This window comes from Heloderma suspectum, chromosome 3 (genome assembly GCF_057233095.1).
Source record: "Heloderma suspectum isolate Gila_16-S chromosome 3, 16-S_ref, whole genome shotgun sequence".
NCBI classification, from domain to species: Eukaryota; Metazoa; Chordata; class Lepidosauria; order Squamata; family Helodermatidae; genus Heloderma; species Heloderma suspectum.
Window position 1 is genome coordinate 274351612 of NC_139460.1, and position 19873 is coordinate 274371484.

Below are 19873 nucleotides of genomic sequence, written 5' to 3' on the forward strand. Positions count from 1 at the left end.
GATGCTGTAATCAATGACATGCCAGAGCACATCTTCTATGTAGAAGGTGTTATTAGAGTTGGTCAGTGGTGAGATATACATCTAGAAAAGGGCTGTGTACATTTTCAATTGTGCTATTGTATGTGAATTTGATAGTTGGCTGAACAAAGTTAATACTAATGTTGAACTAATGGCTGTGCTTCAGAAGGATAGTATGCTTTTTAAATGACCTTTAATTATTCTGCCTCATGTTCTCAGCTTAATTTCAGAATAACTCTAGCGAATATGTGACTAGGTCACTTTATCTAATCTATTGTGCTTAACTAGATCTGCTTAGATTTGGAGCCAGTATTTTCACCCACCGCTGCCAGTTAAATGGATTAGTTCTCACAGAGAGCATCACCTGTTTTTCCAATAGGAACATCAGCTAAAAAGGTAGAATTCTCCTGAAACAGTATCTGCCGTAATCAGCAGCAGTTACAACCAGTATAACCATGCACCCTGATCTCCCTGTGCTTTTCAAATGGGGCAGAATGCATTAATCACCACCTCTTTTGCAATTCCCAGCTTATTACTGTTGAGGAGCAGAAGTTTGTTACAGAACCACAGTATAACTTTGGAACCTTAATTGTGTGGGATCCATCACCATATCATGCAGATATCGATAAGGTATGTTTGGGGTGTGTATGTTTTGAAATAAAACCATTAATGTGCATCAGATATTGGGGAAAGGAAATGCATATTTCTGCGCATTTGATACACCCTCAGATCATATATACTTCCTTCCTGTAACAGTTTCACGTCTGTCTTGATGTGTGTGATGGTGCTGGGCTATGGACCAGCTTAGATCAGAGGTGGGCAACACTTGGGCCACATGAAGTCCCTACACACACACACACCGGTGCAGCCGTCACTGCCCTTGACCCTGCACCAAATTCATTTGGGGAAAAAATAGCTTGTTTGCAAGCTCTATTTGTCCATTCCAGTGTTCCATAGCAGCTACAGAGTGTTAAAAAGGGTTGAATTTAGCTTGCAGGCACAATACATTTAACTATTTTAGCACTACTGAGCACTATGGAGTGAGCCAGCATTTTTTTAAAAATTTGGGTGGTGAGCCAGCTTTTTTTTTAAAAAAAGTATTTATTTATTTACAGAATTTTGATACCGCTCCACATCCAAAGACCTCAGAGTGGTGAACAGCAAACAGGATAAAGAGTAAAAATACCATGCTGAAATAATTCTGATAAAACCAAGTTTAACAGGGCTTTGTACACTAGTACTAATACCTTAAACCTGGCCTGGTAGTGAATATACAGCCAGTGCAGTTCCCCCAGCAAAGGAGTTGCATGCTGAAAAGGGGCAGCTCCCAACAACAGCCGAGCTGCTGCATTCTGCACTAGCCCCAGCTTCTGGACCAGCCTCAAGGGCAGCCCCACATAGAGCACGTTGCAGTAATCCAGTCTTACGGTTACTAATGGCTGTACCATTGTGGCCAAGCTATCCCTGTCCAGGAGAGGCCGTAGCTGGTGAACCAGCTGAAGCTGGTAAAAGCCACTCCAAGCCACCACAGCCACTTGGGCCTCCAGCAACAGCAATGGATGTAGGAGTACCCCCAGACTACAAACCTGATCTTTCAGAGGGAGCGCAACCCCATCCAGAATATGCAATGAGCCTATCTCCCAGTCTCAGAAACCACTCAGCCAAAGGGCTTCTGTCTTGCCAGGATTCAGCTTCAGTTTATTGGCCCTCATCCAGCCCATTATTGAGTCTAGGCTGTATGGGATGTACGGATCCCTTTACCTGGGGTCCGTGGGGGGGTCCGCAGGTGGGGGGAGGTGATCCGGTCCTCCCCCTAGAATCCTCCCTGGCCGGGTCCGCTCCACGGGCCAGCTCCGTGGAGCCGCCGGCCAGCTCCGGCTGCTGCCAGACTTCCGGCGTCCCTGCCCGTGGCCATGATTTGCTACATAAATATTTACGTAGCCTATCGCGGCCAACGGCAGGGACGCAAATGGCGTAGCAGACACCATTTGCATCCCTGCCGTTGGCGGTGATAGGCTATGTAAATATTTATGTAGCCAATCATGGCCAACAGCAGGGATGCAAATTTCATCTGCTACGCCAGATGCCATTTTGTTCCGCAGCCCAGCAGTGGATGGCTGCGGAACGAAGACGACAACCCGGACCAGCTCCCACCAGGTAGGTTCCATCCCAGGGGGATTTTGGGGGGTGTCGTAGTCTGTTCCGCCATGGACCCCGCAGGGCCCAATTCCAAAGAATACGGCCTCATTGGATTCCGTGGCGGATTTCTCCGCCATCCCTAGGCACTGATCCAGAACTTGTACTGCCTCACCTGATTCAGGTATCACAGGGAGGTAGGGTTCTGATTCATCAGCATACTGATGACACTTGGCTCCCTGTGGCTTCATATAGATTTAAACAACATTGGGGACAAGATGGTACCATGTGGAATCCCTTAGCTCAATTGCCAAGGGGCCAGGGAATAGTCACCCAATCTTACTTTCTGAAATCAGCCCTGTAGGTAGGACTGGAACCACTGTAACACAGTGCCTCTGATACCCATCCCATGGAGTTGATCCAGGAGGATACCATGGTTGATGGTATCAAAAGCTGATGAGAGGTCAAGCAGAATTAACAGGGTTGCCCTCCCCCTGTCCCTCTCTCGATAAATGTCATCTATCAAGGTGACCAAGGCTAATTCAGTCCCATAACCAGATTGAAACCCAGACTGGAATGGGTCTAGATAATCAGTATCCTCCAAGAATGCCCACAGTTGCTCCACCACAACCCTCTCATCATGCTGCAGCAACTGGAACTGATCCCACAAAATTGGGCAGATGGTGGCATCATACACCTCAACTGGAACTGCACTAACAGCAGCATCAAGTTTGCTGCGGAGACGAGCGATTTTGTCCTCAAAGTGCAATGCAAAAAGGTCACAGCAGGTCCTCAGTTGGGCCAGAGCCCTATTTGCTGAGGAGAGTGTTAACAGCCCCTGGATCACCCAGAAGTGTACCGCTGGACAGCTACTCGAGGACACAATGGAGGCAGCAAAATAAGCCTTCTTTGCTGCCTGCACTGCCATGCAATAAAGGCATGATTATGTGCTCTAGAGCATGCTCCATCATCTTTGCTTCAAGTCTTACGCCATTTGCTCTCTAGGCGATGTCTAGACTGTGTCCTTGACTACAGCTCCTCGGTACACCAAAGAGCGGAGCAGGCTCTACAGTGCTGGAGAGGGCACTCAGGTGCAATCAAGTTCCACAGTGAGACTAACGCTTCGGCTGGATCACCAGCTCTCTCCACTGGGTCCTCCACCCCTGCAGGAGGGAAGTTGCTCTGTGAGTTCAGTCTTGCTAGGAAAGGGTCTGACCATGACAATGCATTTACCCAATCTTCAGACTACCCAGCTCTCAACTTGGAGCAAAACCCAAATCAAGGGTATGCCATGCTTCATGTGTTGGACAGATGACAAACTGAGACAGCCCTGTGGTTGTCATGGAGGCCATGAAGTCCTGAGCTGGAACTCCAGAGACAGCCTCGGCATGGAAGTTGAAGTTACCCAGAACCACCGTCCTGGGTTCCTCCAACACCACACTTATGTCCGACTCTGCCAGCTCAGTCAGGGAGGATGCCAGGCAGAAGGGTGGGTGGTACACCAGCAGCCTTCCCGATCTGTTTCTATGGCCCAACACCAGGTGCAACCCCTCAAGGCCTGCTCTAATGTAGAGTGGTTTCCTGGTGATAGAGATGGAGTTTCTATGAACCACAGTGACTCCCCGCCCCTCCCACCCCAGCCAGTCTGTGTTGGTGGTGCACCAAATACCCAGGTGGGCAGAGCTGACTCAGGTCAACCCCACCCAGCTCACCCACCTAAATCTCAATGATACACACCAGATCAGCCTTCTCATCCTCGATTAATGAGTGCAGTCTTATTGCAAGCCGACCTGGCATTAAATAGGAGCACCACAAGATAGAAGGGCTCAGTGGATGAACTACCAGGCACATGAGAGCCAGAGGAGGTGGGTAGAAGGGGAACAGTGTATAACAGTGTATCTATATTTTATTCATTTTTTCCTTCCTTATGTCGCCTGTGGGAGGGGGGTTGAAAATGGCCTCTGGACCTCCCACAGTTGTCCGCTCCTGGCCTAGTTACACAGGTACCCAGGATCCGTGAGAAATCAAGCAGGCAGACACAAGCCAGAGCCAAAGCCAGAGCTTCAGTTAGCAGCTTGGCAGAAATGAGGGTGGCCGATCATTGTCCAGACAAAGGCCTAGCCTGGCCTTTATCAAAACTGGTTTTTTTATAATATTTCAGAGTTGAAAAAAAACCCAATGGACTGTCTGGGTGTGTGGAGTCATTCTAGAACTGGGAGGACATCGTAGCCCTGGGAACCATAGTGCTAAATGTACCATTGATAGTACTATGTTTACCAAAGAAACCTTAAGTGCTTCCTCCTTGATGGAGTGAATGGATGACACTATTGAGAAAATATATGAAAGTGTGCATTGCAGAGCTTGTGCACACTGTATAGTGCAAGGGGAGCCCGTAAAGTATGGTGTGTTTTAAAAGCCATCCCCGAAAGCCCTGAGTGCTACTGCTGCTAACAGGCACAGTGTCAGAAAATGCAGTGACAACACCAGAGCCTCCTCTGATAAGCGTCATCCCCGTTGCTCCTTGATTGGAAGCTAGAGCTGTCAGACACAGAATTACACACACACCCCTCCTGTATCTCCCCTCCCTGGTGTTTTCCTTATATGGACAGCTTGGGAGAAAATGTATCAGTTTTTGGAGGCAAACTGCCCTCCAAATTTCTGAATGAAATTTGAAGCATGAAGCTTCAGGAGGATCCGGACTCATTTTGGGGCGATTCAGAAGACTGTTTGAATCCTGAATCTGACCTCGATTTGGCTCAGGATTTAGAATTTGTCCAAATCTGATGTATACCCCTTTTCTAGACAAAGGATGGGAGAACCAGCAATTTTTGAGCTCACCTAAATTCCCTGAAAATCACTTTGAAGATTTTTTCATCTCGCTCCCATTTTTGTTTTTGACATGTTTTCCAGCTCATTGGAATGGGGTAAGTGTTCATTTAGAATGGGAAACATGCAAATTTCTGTGTGTGTTTTTGAAAAGTGTACACATTTCCCCATTGACTAAAACATGAAAATGGATATATTTTGGAAAATACACATTTCAAAGTGTGCATTTAAAAAAAAAAATTCAAACACAATTTTGAAAACACAATTTCAAACACGATTTCACATTTTTCAAACACAATTTCAAATTTGAGAATTTGCAAACATTTCCCCCCAAAAGCGCTCCTGTTTGCGTTCAGGATTGCAAATGGGACATGTTAGCATGACTGGTGAACAGAAATGAAATTCTGTAGGACACAAAATAATGGGCTTAAATTAGAGGAAGGCAACTTTCAGTTGAATATCAGGAAAAACTTCCTAACAGTCAGAGCAGACAGATAGTGGAACCAATTGCCTAAGGAGGTTGGGGGCTCTCCGTCGCTGGAGGCATTCAAGCGAGGAGTGGACACCCATCCATCAGGAGTGCTTTAAACTGGATTCGTGCATTGAGCGGGGGGTTGGACTTGATGGCCTAAATAGCATCTTCCAACTCTATGAGTCTATGATCTTTGATCAGGCCACTGTTTTAAGTGAGTTTTCCTAATACATTCAGAGAAGATTTGCAATTCTTTTTATTTTTGGTTTCAGTGGTACCAAAAACCGGACTACAATTTCTATGAAAGCTACAAGCACTATCGGAAAAAACATCCTGAACAACTTTTTTATATCCTGAATCCCAAGATGCAATGGCAACTCTGGGATATCCTTCAAGAGAACTCACCAGAAGATATCCAGCCAAATCCACCTTCTTCAGGAATGCTTGGTAAAATATTGTCTGAGCAAGTGTTTTTTTCCTCATGGACTAACTGTCTTCCTGTTTTTTTCAAGCACCGTACAGAGTTATTTATGGGTAACAGTTTCCTATATTGGTGAACACTGTTGGCTGAGTGCCTGTCAGTTTGAAAGTGAAAAGGGAGCACACAAAAATATGGGAGTGATTTTGACATACTCAGGGGAGCTCTTTAGGTCTGCAGAAATACACAAGTCTGAACATTAAAAGGGGATGAAATCAACCACAATAGTGATCTTACAAGAACCTGTGAGGTAACAGAACACTGATAGCAGTTGAGACGAGAGAGAGAGAGAGAGAATTTTCAAGAGTTTAAACTAAGGAAAGCGTGAATTAACAACCAGTTAAGTCCATGGTTGGCAGCAGTTGAGACACAGAATGTTCATATGTCAATTGAAAATAAAACCAGTAATACGTATACATAAGTTACATTATAATAGAGGTTTTGTGTGATGTTTTACATTACAGTTTCATGATTTTATAGTTGTAAATTTATTTTTTTTAACATGTTGTCAGCCGCGTCGGAAGGGATAACCTTGATAGGCAGCCTATATATAACATGGGCTACTTTCATAATAGGAAAGAGGTTGATCTTCTCCAGGTGAAACATTCTCCCTCTAAGATAGTTAGAAAGCAACTTTACTTGTAGCTAAATAGCTATTTCTAATAAATGATAATTCGATTACAATCCCACAGGTGTAATTTTTTCCTCTCACCTGAGTATCACAATTGTTCTGTTCTTTAGCTGTTACCACAAGATGGCACTCCTACACAATATGATTTTAGTGCAAAGGAAGGAGGATCATTTTTACAAGTGGATTCTGTTCCTTCTCTTTTTATTTTATTTATATTTTTCTTTAAAATATCTCTAGGGTACCTTTCAGGGCAGAAGCTTGAGTTGATGAGGTGCAAATAGTGCCTTCTCTTGCTGCAAAGTGGAATATCACTTTTTTCCCTCCAAGGAACCTGAGGCAGCTTACATGATCCTCCTCCCCTACATTTTATCCTCACAATGACCCTATGAGGTAGGTTAGGCTGAGAATCAGTAACTGGTCAAAAGTCACCCAGTGACTTTCGTGGCCATGTAGGGACTAGAATCCTGGTTTCCTGAGTCCCAGTCCAACTGCACCACACACACTCTCTAAAAGGTGGCTTATAAATCTTTTTAATAAAAACGTAATAATAATATAAAGGTGCGATTTTATGCATGTTTAGAAATGCTGGCTGGGAAATGCTGGGAGTTGTAGGACTTTTTTCTGTCTAACATGCATAGGATTGCACCCTAAAAGGATATTTTTAGTAAGCACAAGAAAGGAAGAGATTTCACTCTACTGGATCACCTTGCAAATATTTTAGGGAGAAGCCCTGACTTCTCTTGCACTTAGCCACCCTCGGTGAAAGTGGCTCACCAAAGTGAAAACAGTGCCACTGAATGTGTTTGATTGACAAACACTGGGGCACATGTGTACGTATGCCGGGTTGTATCCAATGCTGCACTCACGTAATAGGTATTCCTGATTCCCTCTCCCATAGGTAGGGATGTTGGAGGAATCCTTCCGAAGTGTGAAGTTTGCCAAACTTTCATCAGCTCGGCTCACTTACCCACCTCAATGCAAATTGAGCCAGGCTAGCTTGCAGATCAGAGGGAGGGGCGGGCTTAAATTGATATTTATGCAAATTGAAGCTGCAATTTGTGCAAATTGTGGCTGTAATGTGCTTAATTTGTGGCAACTGCAGAGGCAAGTTGCTCAAACTGTGGGTGCAAATTAAGCATATTATGTCTGCAATTTGTGCAAATTATACACATCACAGCTGCAATTTGCATAAATGTCAATTGAAGGGGAAAAGACCCTGAAAATCTGCAAGCTGGCCCAACCCGATCTGCATTGAGATTTCCCTGCAGTGGCCATCCCTACCCATAGCAGCCACAAGAATTCTGTCCCGAAGTTCATGGGGTCCTCAGGAAAGGCCTGTGATACAGGTGGAGGGCACCTGTGGAAAGCTGGAATTGGGGGAAAGGGGAAAAGCAGCTATTTTCACCTGATTTCTCCCTCCCATAGCAGACCCTGCCTGCATCGCAGGCCTTTACTGAAAGTCTCCTGACTTTTCTGGGGACACGGGGAGGAGGGGCCAGAGAGTTAATACACACACTGCAGTATATTGTGTATATTTATTTGTTTAAAGTATTTTTATGCCACTCTTGAACAAAAAAGTATCCCAGCACAGCTTACAAAAATCAGTACTGTAATAGCCTGTGAAGAAACTGAGGTAAAACTGGAGTAAAAGTTTAACTGTTATGTCCTGTTTCAATTATTAAATATCTGTCATGGTGATGTATGGACAGGTCGACTCAGCCATATAAGATCTGGACAGTAAGACTCTTTATGTGGTTCCCTGCCTTGAGATGTTTTATTTTTGGAAATGGATTTTTTTTCTCTCAGCATATTTGGTCTACGTATTTATATGCTATGTGTTTGCTTGTTCTCTTAACCAGTTGTATTAACATAAACAAACAAACAACCACCCTCGGTGAACACCCTTGAAGGTTCCAGATGGAAGTCAAACCTGACCAGAGAGAAGACTGTCTTTCAAGTCCTCATTGTTAGACCTATGAGTTAACTGGGGTGGACCTTGATAGGGGAAATTGGCTTCAGCTTAGTTAGGGGTAGGAACTGGGGCTTCTAACATCTGACTGGTGGTAAGAGTAACTGTATAGAAACCCTGCTTAAAAGTAGTACTGCCATTCTCAAATAATAAGCTCTCTTGTTTCCCTTTTAATAAAATACTATATCTCTTTCCAAAACAAAACAATGACCACCAGTAGCACATCCAGTTTATATATCTTTGGTTATTTTCCTGGTACCTCTGATCTGATTTGTCTCATGCCTAATGAGCTGCCTTAGGGGAAAAGACATATGTTAAATAAAACAGTGTAATTTAATGGTGGCTACAGAAGCGAAGAGAAGGATTGCCCAGCGGTGAGGAGTGATCCTCCACATTTTGGTAGTAGGAGTGGGATTGCCCTGGTGTAGAGGCCGTCACCCCAAGGCCGTGTTCTCCACACAGCCCCTGCCCTCAGGCTTATAATCCAAAAGACATGACATACAAGGATAAAACAATTGTGAGAGGGGAGGGAAAAAAGCAACTCAGACACCAGTTCTTAAAGTTACAGCTCTTATCATGACCAGCGGGGATGGAAACAGTTCAGGTAGCCTGATGGAATGGCTGCCCCTAGGTGTCAGTTGGGGGCAGGCCAAATGTAGCTGGTGTCTCAGCAGATGTGATGGAATAGCCTTGCTTCTCCTCCCCCATTGCCCTGGACCCTGCTGGAATGGCTGCCATTAGGTGACATTTCAGGAGAGAGCCTCTGAACCACAGAACAACCTGAAAATTGTGACTTGTTAAGTAGGGATGGATAAGTCTGTCAGCTTTGATTTCTCCTACAATCAATTTTTTTTTTTAAATCAAGTTCTTTCCATCCGGTTTATAAAGGAATTTGCAAATTTTGGTAAATTTTGGTAAATTCTTATCAAAAATAAATGTAACCATTTTTTTTTTTACACTTCTGCAGCAGCCAAATCTATTAGGCACAACTATTCCCAGCATGGGAATGAATATGTTGTATCTGCCATATAGCTGTTAAAATTGAGGAGCCCGTTAGAAAAAAAGAGGTGACAACCCAATGCGGCACCACGAGCATGGTTGAATATACAGAGATTCAAAGGCAGATTATGAAGCCCTCGAAGCCCTCTTTCAGGTTGGATGGATCTGCCCATTTCACTTTCTCCCACGTTTGAATTTTTAAAGTCCCCAATTTATTTCCATTCTATTATTTATGTTTTATTTATTTATTTATTCCATTTCTATCCCGCCTTTTTTCCTCCAAGGAACTCAAGGTGGCATACATAATCCTCCTCGTTTATGGAGAAATTTGTAAATTTTGCTCCAAAAAAACCCACCCCTAAATGAAATTCTTACCCATCCATAGTTAGGAATAGATCACTACACCTACAAAACAGACATTTCATACTCCTAGGGGGAGAAAAACCTATAGAGGGCAGCACAGTTTCAGTCAAGGGGAACCTTTGCAATGTTCACTGTTTTAGTCAGTGGTGCCACAAGTTCTCTCTAATCTTCTTGCACATGTTCTCCTTACGATAAAATGTAGTTTTGGGTTATCTTTTGGCATTGCCCCAATTCATAACCTACAGAGGAAAAAACTACCCCTTGCAAAGATAATATATAATAAAAGCAGGTGGTTAGATACCTCACCAAGATTTTTGGGGCCATGGGTTTTTTTGCAGGTGCTTCATTTTTAAGCTCCATGCCACTGTTGTTACAACACTGTCAAGCTCTGCTGATGTGGCAGCCACCCCAACCAACTTTCCTGAGTAAGAGGCATGGCTGATCCTGAGCAAGAGGTTCCTCATGGCTGATCACACACAAAGTCTGCATAGCGGTTCTCACTTTCAGATTGCCTATTTAGTACAATTACATCCTGCCCTTCCTCCAAGGAGCATGTATGGAGTCCCAAGGTGATTTGCTATCTAAGTACTGACCCAGATCCCAGCATGCTTCAGAGATGGAATTAAATCAAGTACCTTCAGCTCATTCTGTAAACCTGTATGGTATATGTACAGTGGTTTCATGAATAACACATTGTAAAGATGGGGTTTTTAAGCATTTGAGACAGGGCTTAGATCCAAGAATGTACATCTGTGGCTGTACAAAGTGACTTTGTCTCACCAGGAACTAACTACAACTACAAACTTTGGGATCACATTTTCAGGTCAGAGAGTGTGATTGATAAGCAGTATTACATCTTTAAAATAGTTCTCTTTTAATGAATTAAACCCTGGCTTTTCATGGGTTCGGTGGATGGCAGCTGTATTTGAGACATGGCTGATATGAAGGTCTGAAATGTGCAGGTCAGCACTTGGAGTTTCAGAAATGTCTCCACTAATTATCGACATTCTGCCTTAAAAAAAAAAAAAGGCTTAATCTACTCATATTCAGCACCAAGGACTTTGGATTGAAGCTTCATGAACTATCCAGCCTACCAACCATGTTAAATTGCTAAGAACATCTTTGGAAGCTCTTCTCTGGGCACCTACTGCCCAGAATTGTATGATGGGTGGCTACCAGGGACAGAGCCTTTTCTGTAGTCCGTCCCCCCTCCTCCATCTGTGGAATGCCTTTCCCAGGGAGATCTGCCCAGTGTCTTTACTGTATATGTTTAGTTGCCAGGTTAAGAACGTTCTCTTCCAGCAGGCATTTAATCTTTAATCTCTTGCCCTGATTATTAACTTGACTGCTGACTCTTTAATATTTTGATATTTTTCTTGTTGCATGTATTGTTTTGGTTGTTATTGTATTGTTGTTGTGAGTTTTCTATTATTATAAACTACCCCAAGGGTCTCTGCCAGTTGGGTGGTATATACATTTAATTAATAAATTAGTATAATTGTGGAGGGTGTTAACTATATCTATAGGCCCTTCATCAAAGAGCTTTCCTCCCTTCTCTTTGCATTATTGAGACTTTACCAGTTACTGTTTTTTCCCACAAAAAGAACCCCCTTCTCATGGTTTTCTAAACTCCCTGTCTTCGTGTCTGATGTGACATATTAAATATAATTTCTCTCTCCCCCTCTCCCTTCTGTAGGCATTATTCTTATGATGAACTTTTGTGACGAAGTGGATGTTTATGAGTTTCTCCCTTCCAAAAGGCAAACAGACATTTGTCATTACTACCAGAAATTCTTTGATCAAGCCTGCACTATGGGCGCCTACCACCCACTACTCTTTGAGAAAAATATGGTGAAGCACCTTAATCGAGGCACAGATGAAGACATTTTCACTTACGGGAAAGTGACTCTAACTGGCTTAAGGAATGTACCGTGTTAGAAGTGTGAATCCTGCATTCTGGGCTTGGAAGACCTTCTTGGATCACAAGGCACTTTAAAAAAAAGTTGTTTTTTAAAATAACTTTTATACAGGACCTGCCAACAAGTGGACAGATTGTTATCAATTTGCAATTCTTCCATTCAGTATGCCTTAATTTGTGACTGCAAAATGTATCAGAGACATGTAGCATTCAATCTAACATGTTGCCTACATGATCGCAGCCGTAGAGCACAGAATATGACTTATAATGCAGAACTGGTACTCAGATATCCACAGAGTTACATTCTTAGCCCTTATAGCTGCATTTAAAAAAATGAAAATATATGGGAAGTTTCTGCTTAAAAGCAGGCAGAAAAAGGCTCTAGTTGAGGCTTCCAGTGTTTAGGAATATCTTCATTATTCATTCCTCAGAACACTCCAGTCTTTCACCCAGCAACACCTACAGTCAGTGCTGTGCATATTTTATGACTCTGCATTTAAGAGAGCCATCCTCTGGCCCCTAGACAGCCTCTGGGGGGGCATAGAATAGTTTGGATTCCTGATCTGAGGTCAGAGTCAGTGCTCCGTCCTCAGACCCAGGAGTCCGGTCTTCCCTTCCCCTCGCAGCTGCTGTGGAAAGAACTGTGCCAGCTGCCTCACCAAGGTCACAAAGGTGTTAACAGAGGGAAGGTAAAGGGGGTGTTTGCATGGGATGGGGGGAGACTGGCTTACAAGGAATCCTCCAGCCTCCTTCCCTTCCCCTCCCCAATGCCTCAGCTAGACAGGCAAAAAAGCTTGAGTGAGAGGAGCGCGGAGGCAAAGATTGCCTCCGCCACTCCTCCACTCTGCATTGGATGGCCTTAAGCCTCCAAGTTCAGGGGCTTATGGACACCCCCATAGGATTGCACCCTAAGATTCTGAGAATCTCTGTTTCTCCCCTTTTTCTAAAACAAGTTTCTAGCTCTCAAGGTAGAAAAATTTAAGTGTGTGTATGCAATGACAGGCAAATCTGGAAGGTAGGAATGAGCAAGATGTCTAGTGATTAGGGACCAGGGTTTCTGCTCCTGGTTGTTGGGGACCAAGATGAGGACCCAGCAACCAAGGCAAGGCTGAGGTCTGAGCAAGCAGATCAGGAGCCAAAGGCAGGTACATAATCAGAGGCAGGCTGCAGGTTAAGTCCCACAGAGGCAAAACAGGAGGAGTGTGACCCTGTTGATTCTCCTTGATCTCTTGGTGGTTATTGATACCATCAGCCATGGTATCCTTCTGGGGTAACTGTCTGAACTGGGAGTGGGGGGATGGTACTGCATTGCAGTGGTTCTGCCCCTACTTGGATGGTCAGCTTTGGTAGGTGGTGCTGGGCAGATACTGCTTGGCCCCGTGGATTCTCTAGCCTGCGATTCTACAAGGGGCATTTCTATTCCCTGTGCTATTTAGCATCTACATGAAACCACTGAGTGGGGTCTTCTGGAGTTTGGGAGTGCATTGTCATCAGTATGGTGATGACATGCAGCTCTGTTGCATCCACCACAATGCAGGTGTGGGGGGGCAGTATTGTGTCCAGCTCCAGGGAAGAGGTGGAGTTAGTGCTTAGCCAGAATTTGTACTCCCATTTCCTGTGTGTTTTCTTCCATTGTTGTGCCTCATTCTCAGGGTGTTTTGTAATTTATTTTTGTGTTGTTTTTCAGCTTACCTAATCATTGCAAGGTGGCCAAGGGTGCTGTATGTGTGTTTTCTTTCTATTTCACATCTTGCCATCATTCTGCAGCCTCCCAGGCGGCCTGTGCTTCCTGAGCTGAAACAGCCCTATGGAAGGAATTACCTCATGATGCCTTCCCCTGGGCTTTAATTAAAAGTGTGGGAAGCTGAAGAGGTTACAGGCTGCCAGAGAGGTGATTGTACGATGAAAAACAGGACCCAGCTGAAGTGGATCAAGATAATCCGTATCCTCCAAGAACATCTGCAGTTGCCCAGCCACCACCTTCTTCAAGCACCTTGCCTAGTAAAGGGGTATTGGTGGCTTGACAGTAGCTGGTATAAACCTCTGGATCCAGGGAGAGCTGTTTCAGGAGTGGATGCTCCATGGCCTCCTTCAAGGCGGTGGGCACCACTCCATCATGCAGAGATGCATTCATCACTCCCTGGATTCACTCAGCCACCCGCTCCCAGCTAGCCCAAATAAGCCAGGATGGACAAGGGCCAAGAGAGCAGGTCATAGGCCAAACATCTGCAAGCATCCTGTCTTCATCCCACACCTCAAACACTGAAACTGATCCCATACAGCTGGATCAGATGGCGCAGTGGATGCCTCAAAAGCAACGTTCAAGCTGGCACAAAGCCAAGCAGTTCTCAAAGTGCCTCGCAAGACTATCGCACAATCCTTTGAGGGCTCCAACATAGGGTTTGCTGGGGAAGATGACAACAAGCCCCAAACCACCTGGAGAAGCTCTGCTGGAGGGCTATTTGAGGATGCAATGGAGGCAGCAAAGCAGGCCCTCTTTCCTGCCCTTACTGCCACTCGCTAGGCATGATGATGTGCTGTACCGTGTGCTCGGTTGGCCTCACAGTGAGTCTTACACTGCTTACACTCTAGCCATCTTCCATCCCATTTCATCGCCCGAGCCCACCAGAGAACCAGGGAACATCTCTGGCTCCACAGCGCTGGTGAGGATGCTCCAGAGCGATCGTGTTGACAGCCTGTCGTGTCTCACCATTCCATAGTGCGACTACAGCCTTGACAGGATTGCGGACTCTGACTACTGGAAATTCCTGCAGCGCATTCAGGAATCCATCAGATTATATAAGGCGCCAGGGGCTGACCATATTAATGGGTTCCCCACCCCAGCAAGGGCAGACTGGTGCTGAAAGCCCATACTTTGCCAGATAGTGGTTTGACCATGACAGTGGAGCTACTAACCCCGCCCCCCAATATCTGGACCCCTCACATCCAGAGGCAAAGACTAAATCAAGAGTATGCCCTGCCCTATGCATTGGGCCCATTGGCAAATTGAGACAGCCCCATGGAGGTCATGCTTTGGCATGAATGTTGAAGACTGCCAGGAGGACCAATGTCCTGGGGTTTTCCAACACCACGCTCAAGACCACCTCAGTCAGGGAGGCTGTTGGGTAGCACAGTGGGTTGTACAACAACAACATCCCAAATCTGTTTCACTGATCCAACCCCGGGTATAGGCACTCGTAGCCTGCCCCAGTCCGGAGGGGTTTTCTGGTGAGTGTGATAGCATTCTTTTGGACCACAGCAACTCTCTGCCCGCCCCAGCCCTCTGACCTCATTTGATGCACTGAATACCCAGGTGAGCCCAGCTGTGTCAGATCAACCCAACCCAGCCTGCTCACCCAGATCTTGATGACACATACCAGTCTCAATGATCCAGTCAGATCACAGATGACTAAGGTCTTATTGTGAATGGATCTGGCATTAAGCAGCAACACCACCAGGTGAGAGGGGCCAGTAGCCATGCCACTAGGTACCTGTAAAGAGGAGGGTCACAGCAGAGATGGCTTGCCCCCATCTATATCCTCTAGATTGCCAATTCCTCCTCCTCCCTGTCCCATGCCATCCTTGACCTATAATCACCCCCTATAGGGGCACCTCCATTCTCCTCCTCTCTGCCCCTCCTATCCAGACACATCCCAACCCGCCAAGCAATCCACACACACATGGACCCCACGCTACCTAGACATAACAGAGCACTGACCCAACAATGTCTATACTAAAGGCCACCACAAAGGCACAATCTTAAAAACCCATCCACCAAGCATATGAGGTGTGCCTTCATGGGCAGAAAGCAAGCCCTCACCTTGGCTGCTGTTCCCCAAACTCAGCTCTTGCCAGAGCTTGGGCTGAAAGCCAACATTCCTGACCCTTGGGCACTCCTTGCTCTCACCCAGGAGAATGCACAACTAGCAGACCAACAAAACATTCACTCCACAGGGAGACATTGGTGATGCTGGCAGAGTGAAAGCTGCTTGGAAGCTCGAGAACAGATCTAATCCATTCCAAGCTCCTTCAGGGTGCCACTGCATCTCCTCTTGTCTCCCGCTGGCTTCCTGCCTTGGCTTGAGAGCTGCCCGATGAGAGCCCTTGTGCTCTCACCTTTTGGCTCATGCCTTTGTCCAAGCTTGATATAGTACCTGGATGAGAGGGAGATGAAACGGCCTGAATCAGGGGGGGCAGGTGAAACCAGGTGGCCAAACGCACCCTCCAGCCAGCTTACTCCCCAAGTAAGGCAAGCACAAGAAAAACAAACCCAACCCATGAAAATTTCTCTAAAATTTTCTTCACTGCTGAATTTATTTTCAAAAGAAATTTCTTTTCTATCAAATTAAATGAGAATGGTAACAAAAATGTGGAATAAATTTTCAGCACAGCAGAAGTTTTTTCATAGAAATGCAGTGTTCAAAGAGACCAAAAGTCAGCTAATACAACCCATTCCCTAAGGCAGGAGCATTGCCATCTTTCACACACATGCATCCGTATCACGCGTGCCCACACACCTTCCCACCCCGCACAACGTACTCCTTCAAGCAGATGCACCCCAAACCTTGCATGCAAGACTAGATCCAGATGACACAATCAAGAGAACTAACAGTGCAGTTCTAAGTAAGGCTGCAGGGATGTGAAGTCACCCCACCGGTCATCTGTCACTCACATCTGCCTGGTGCGTGCATTTGGAGGATCATTTTCACTGTTCCAGCCTTGTCTTTTTTGTGCTGTTTTTTCACAGAAGCATAGAGTTGGCCATGGATTCCAACCCCCTGCTCATTCAGGAATCCATTTTAAAGCAACCCTGACAGATGCCTTGTCCCATCTTTGCTTGAATACCTCCAGTGACAGAGAGCCCACCACCTCCCTAGGCAGTTGGTTCCATTGCCTGACTGCTACAGCCATTAGGACATTTTCCCTGATATCAACCAAAATCTGTCTTCCTGTAACTTAAGCCCATTATTTTGTGTCCTGCAGTCTTGGATGATAGAGAAGAGGTTGCAGCCCTCTTCTGTAAAGCTATACTTCTATGAAGCTATACTTCTATTGATGCAACCTAAAATTGCATTTGCCTTTTTTGCAGCCACATCACACTGCTAACTCATATTCAGCTTGTGATCAACTACAACTTCAACAACTCCACGATCATTTCCTTTTTTTCTCTTCCCCCTCCCATTTATTCCAATGGGGGGGGGGCAATAGTGATGTCAGCATGATGAGGTGAATATGGGATCTCTCCAGTCCATGAAGAGATGTGGATCCAGCAGGCCCAGGTCTGCCTCCAGAATGCCCTGTTTCAGGGCCTGTAACTGACAGGAATGGGGCCTTAACTGGTATCTCCAGGGCAGAACCACTCCATCCCAGCAGAGCTCATCTCCACTGCTAGAGGCACTTCCACCCCCATTCTAGCCCTCATCAGATGGCTTTCAGAGGGAGTTAGGATTGGTCTGTCCATCATGTGCCACTGATGGCTGGCACATCTCCCTCACATCTCTCTCACTGTTCAGTGGTGACCTTGGAGCCATTTTTGACTATTCCTCTCCTCACATCCTCATTGCTCTAAGCCTTCTTACTTCTCATCATCGCCATGACACATCCTTCCTTTTTTCACCTCCTACTAGACCCCTTTTTCCACATTTAGTAGTCTCTTCTTGACACTACTGTGAAAAGGAAAGTGGGTTTGTTTGTGTGTTTGTTTTGCTTCTCCTTCTGCCTTATCTCCTTTGTTCAGTCAATTTTTAATGCCTCTGTTGAAGTCATCATTGTTTCTGATTGCTCTGAGCAAGCCACCTTTCTCCTTAGCCTTTGCATTGAATCCCATTTATTCTGAATCAACTTCAAGCCCCTGGTACTTCCTTAAAAGCTGTTTACCACTCTGCCCTGGTTAGATCCCCACTCCCATATTCTCATCACAGGGATACATCATGCATAAGAATGTACAGTGTACCAAATGAATTCATAATATATCATGTCTGAAGTGGTTGCATATGTGCATATGCACATATATGTATAATATACATGGATACACAAAATACGTATGGATGCTCACACATGTGTTATAAACATGCAGGGAGCCATAGCCACTCCCTGCCATATGTAGCCATGTAAGTGTGATGGTGTACACTCTTAATATATAATCTGTGAAGCGGACCTGAATTCTCTCTGGTCCACACATGACCCCATTGTTTCCATCTCTCCTTCTCACTGTACTGCCTTCTGGCATGCTATTTTCTTGGCCTGGTACCTCTTCCCCTACACTCCATCAAGCCACATCTCTCTCCATATTCAAATCCCTTTTGGGGGGCCCTGTTTCTTCCACAAAGCTTCTGAACAATTAACCCCTTCCCTGCTGTTTATGGCTACTGACTAAATCTTGCCTATCATTAATACTACTGTATCACCTTTCTCCATTGTCCTCTCCATCTAGACTGTAGGTCCAGTGGGCAGGGATCATATTACTTGAGCGTTCTGTGTAGTGCCTGTCAAACATGGGGTACTAAATCATCATTTAGTGGTAGGAACAGTAGAACATTTGTTGTATTTCTTTAGGCAGATCAGGGAGTGGTTTTCCATGAATCTGAGTGGGTTTCCATGATAATGTGAGTGTCGTTGAGACAAACTGCCTCCCCATGCATTGAAAGAATGTCAGTATGTGGGACCAGATTAGCCTGTGTGGCCCCACAGTCCTCACACATTTATTTACTGTACTTTTAAACTGTCCAGTGATTGAAGTTCTCTGGGTGGTATACAATATGTTAAAAACATACAGTATAAATATTAAAATAAAAAATAAAATCAGCCCAGAATAAAAAAATATAAAAACCAACCACAATGAATAAAACCATTACAACATCATAAAACCAGCAGCAGAACAGAGTAGTAAAAGCACAATGAGTAGTTCTTAAAATGCCTGGGGGAATAAAAAGGTCTTCATCTGATGCTGAAAAGAGCATATGATAGGTGCCAGGCAAGCCTCTCTGGGGAAAGCATTCTACAAATGGGGTGCCACCACCAAAAAGGCCTTTCTCATGAAGCCACCTACTTTGCCTCATTCAGTGGGGGCACCTGGAGGAAGGCCTCAGATGATTATAATGTCCAGGTAGGTACATATGGGAGGAGACATATATACTCCTCTACAGTAAGACAAGACAGTTTGGAGTATCTGAAAAATGTGTTTCTCTCATGTAATTCCTCTGTGTAAAGAGAATGATGTGATTCAGTTATAGTATCATAAATCTGACTAACTCGGTTCAAGACAGTAGAACTAATCCTAAAATCTGAAATAACACACTGTTTTTCACTACAGATTCAAAAGGTGGCATGTGGAATAATAGCTACTTTGTTCCCAGGCATGTTTCATTTCCAGCTTTATATACTTGTATTTACAGGTTTGCATTTTTCAACTTGAAGTGAAAAAACAGAACTCAGATACCTGATTTGTCAATACTGTTCTTTAAAATAGATTGAAATCATTCTGAAGGTTCCAAAGATGTAAAATTTGTAATAAAGATTTTGTAAAGTTATTTTTTTAGTTTTTTATTTACTACATAACCAGCTATTCAGTTGTTCAGTGTACCTTGTATTTTTGTCTTTTCCAATCCCATCAATTTGACTGTTTTAGGGACACAGAAAACAATAGACATTACTTGATCCTTTCTTGATCCATGTTTGCATTATTTTCCTTGTGAGAAATTATCTTCAAAGCAGTTCAGTCTGAACCATGTAAACACACATCCTGGGGCACTTGCATCAATTACAGAGACTTTCAATCTATGTGCTGAAGTAAATTGTGGGACACATTTGGCTGTGTCCAATGAACAGGCTCGTTGCACTCCATTTTCTTTCTTTCTTTCTTTCTTTCTTTCTTTCTTTCTTTCTTTCTTTCTTTCTCATAGGCCCTTTTAAACAGGGGCCTTTATGCACCCAGATACATTTTAATACACTTGTCAGAAAGAGAGGAAGGCTTGAGATGGGATTTTGAAGTAGCTAGGGTCTTAGACTGTGAAACAAGTGGGTTTGGCTTCTGCTAAAATTAGTAAAGAAACTGTAAATTGTAT

At 44.6% G+C, this 19873-nt stretch overlaps 1 protein-coding gene across 2 annotated transcripts in view; it reads left to right on the forward strand.

The window, feature by feature from the left end:
* ST6GAL1 (ST6 beta-galactoside alpha-2,6-sialyltransferase 1) overlaps nucleotides 1-19349 on the forward strand; it is a 114571-nt gene extending 95222 nt beyond the window's left edge. For both annotated transcript variants that reach the window (XM_084847043.1, XM_084847044.1), the window contains exons 5-7: nucleotides 547-648; nucleotides 5725-5899; nucleotides 11589-19349. In XM_084847043.1, the coding sequence (XP_084703169.1) occupies nucleotides 547-648; nucleotides 5725-5899; nucleotides 11589-11830 (519 nt within the window). In that variant the 3' untranslated portion in view covers nucleotides 11831-19349. The remainder of the gene's footprint in view (nucleotides 1-546; nucleotides 649-5724; nucleotides 5900-11588) is intronic.
* The last annotated feature ends 524 nt before the right edge of the window (nucleotides 19350-19873 follow it).